The sequence below is a fragment of the Neltuma alba genome, unplaced genomic scaffold (assembly GCF_004799145.2).
Source record: "Neltuma alba isolate B1F8T4 unplaced genomic scaffold, ASM479914v2 tig00010802_pilon, whole genome shotgun sequence".
Lineage (NCBI taxonomy): Eukaryota > Viridiplantae > Streptophyta > Magnoliopsida > Fabales > Fabaceae > Neltuma > Neltuma alba.
In genome coordinates, this window is record NW_021635616.1 from 181,933 (window position 1) to 183,626 (window position 1,694).

At 44.2% G+C, this 1,694-nt stretch overlaps 1 protein-coding gene across 1 annotated transcript; it reads left to right on the forward strand.

Moving 5' to 3' along the window:
* LOC114759204 (protein MARD1-like) lies at positions 1–1,694 on the forward strand. The gene is made up of 3 exons (XM_028948325.1): positions 1–410; positions 497–1,186; positions 1,284–1,694. The coding sequence occupies exons 2-3, from the start codon at positions 522–524 to the stop codon at positions 1,372–1,374; spliced, it is 756 nt and encodes a 251-aa protein (XP_028804158.1). The 5' UTR covers positions 1–410; positions 497–521; the 3' UTR covers positions 1,375–1,694.

Below are 1,694 nucleotides of genomic sequence, written 5' to 3' on the forward strand. Positions count from 1 at the left end.
AAACCTCGAAAGCTCCCTCCTTTTTCTCCTCTCTTTCGGATGGCTCGCCATCAAGTTGCAGAACCTGCAGCATGCAAACTGAAAACAGAGCAGCCCACTGAGTGAAAGTCCATGGTAAGGCCAAACTTGCATCAAAGAGAAAGCCCGCTTTATGATCGTGATTTTTCTCGCAGCAGTCCCCTTGTAAATGATACAGCTACTCTTATAACCGCCACAAATAAATATCCCGTGTCGCTTGGCAGTTCTATATACAGAAACCCAGAAATATTCCCCGGAGGATATAAGCAGGCAAAAGAACTTTGTTGGCCTTTCAATCTGAAAGGTTTTCGGGAAGTTGTAATGATGTCAATCAAAAATTTCTGACAGAATCCGGTCTGCGATAATTTCCCGTACAAGCCTAGCCAAATTGGGTGAGTTCTTAATCGTAAGCCATACGATGTTTTTGCATCACTTTGTTGTTTTCAACTTTTTGAATTTTAGCTCTTTGTTTGTTCAGCGAAGATCAAAAAGAAGAGGGAGGGATGTTGCTGAGGAACAGATCAAGAGCAGTGACGAAGACAGGTTTGATGGCTGATCACAGTTCTCAGCCATCTCCAAAACAAAATTACGCGAGAGCTATTCCTTCTCTATTTGGTTCGCCCAAATTCATAACAGAATTGACCGGCAAGTGTGTCTCTGGAACAGAGGCTTTAAGAAGCCCAACTTCAATCCTGGACACCCGAGCGCTAACACCCTTCGGATATGAAGCTATATCTACCCCAAAGAAAAGCTCGTCTCCGAATGACAAGATGGACTCAAAAGGCATTGGCCTTGCTCTTCTGGATGCAACTGAGAATGGTCACACTGATCAGAACTCTGCTAAGGGGAATGTGGTGCATGGAAAGCAGCTCAGGGTTAAAATCCCACCCACCCCTCCAATTCCATCTTCCTGTGTGTATGAGAATTCTGGAATTCATACTGGTGTTATGTGTTTGAGTGAGATGGAGCTCTGTGAGGAGTATACTTGTGTAAAATCCCACGGGCCTAATCCAAGAACCACCCATATATTCGAGGATTACATTGTGGACACCAGCTCTGTTAGTTCTCCCCCTCGTGACTCCCACTCTGCTTCCGGGACTAATTTCCTCAGCTTGTGTTACTCCTGCAAGATGCGGCTCGATCACACCAAGGACATCTTTATTTATAGGTATCAACGTGAACTTGAAATTCGACTGACGTTTTGTTAGTTTAATAGTTAAAGAAGACTAAGAAGATGATTGATTTAGTAGCGTCGTGTTTTGCAGAGGTGAGAAAGCTTTCTGCAGTCGAGAATGCCGATACAAAGAGATGGTGTTAGACGGAGCAGAAATTTCAGAATTTGATAGTAATTGGTGATGTTGCTTCAGTCTGAAGGCCCCATCCCTTGCGTATTTCCCAGCCGTGGTGCCGCAAACGTTGGGTAGGGTGACAATAAAAAGTCAACATCTTCCGTTCTTGATCATCTCTCGAGTTCCTTTTCATGGGAGTGAGGACAAAAATGGTTGCATCATTGCGGTCTCTCTCTCTCTGTCTGTCTGTCTTTTTTCCCTCTCCACTGCAAATAGAGATAAGAGAGGATGTGTAGAGTTCATCTCAAGGAGTGACTAATTCCAGGGCCTTTTGTTTTCCCCCATTGTTTTCGGCTGAAGTAGATGAGGATCATGCAGTACTGAAAA

Excerpts from the sequence above, each read along its gene's own strand:
- LOC114759204 (XM_028948325.1), top strand. The coding sequence starts at position 522 with ATGTTGCTGAGGAACAGATCAAGAGCAGTGACGAAGACAGGTTTGATG. Across the intron at positions 1,187-1,283 it reads AAGGACATCTTTATTTATAG|AGGTGAGAAAGCTTTCTGCA; the intron begins GTATCAACGTGA and ends CGTGTTTTGCAG.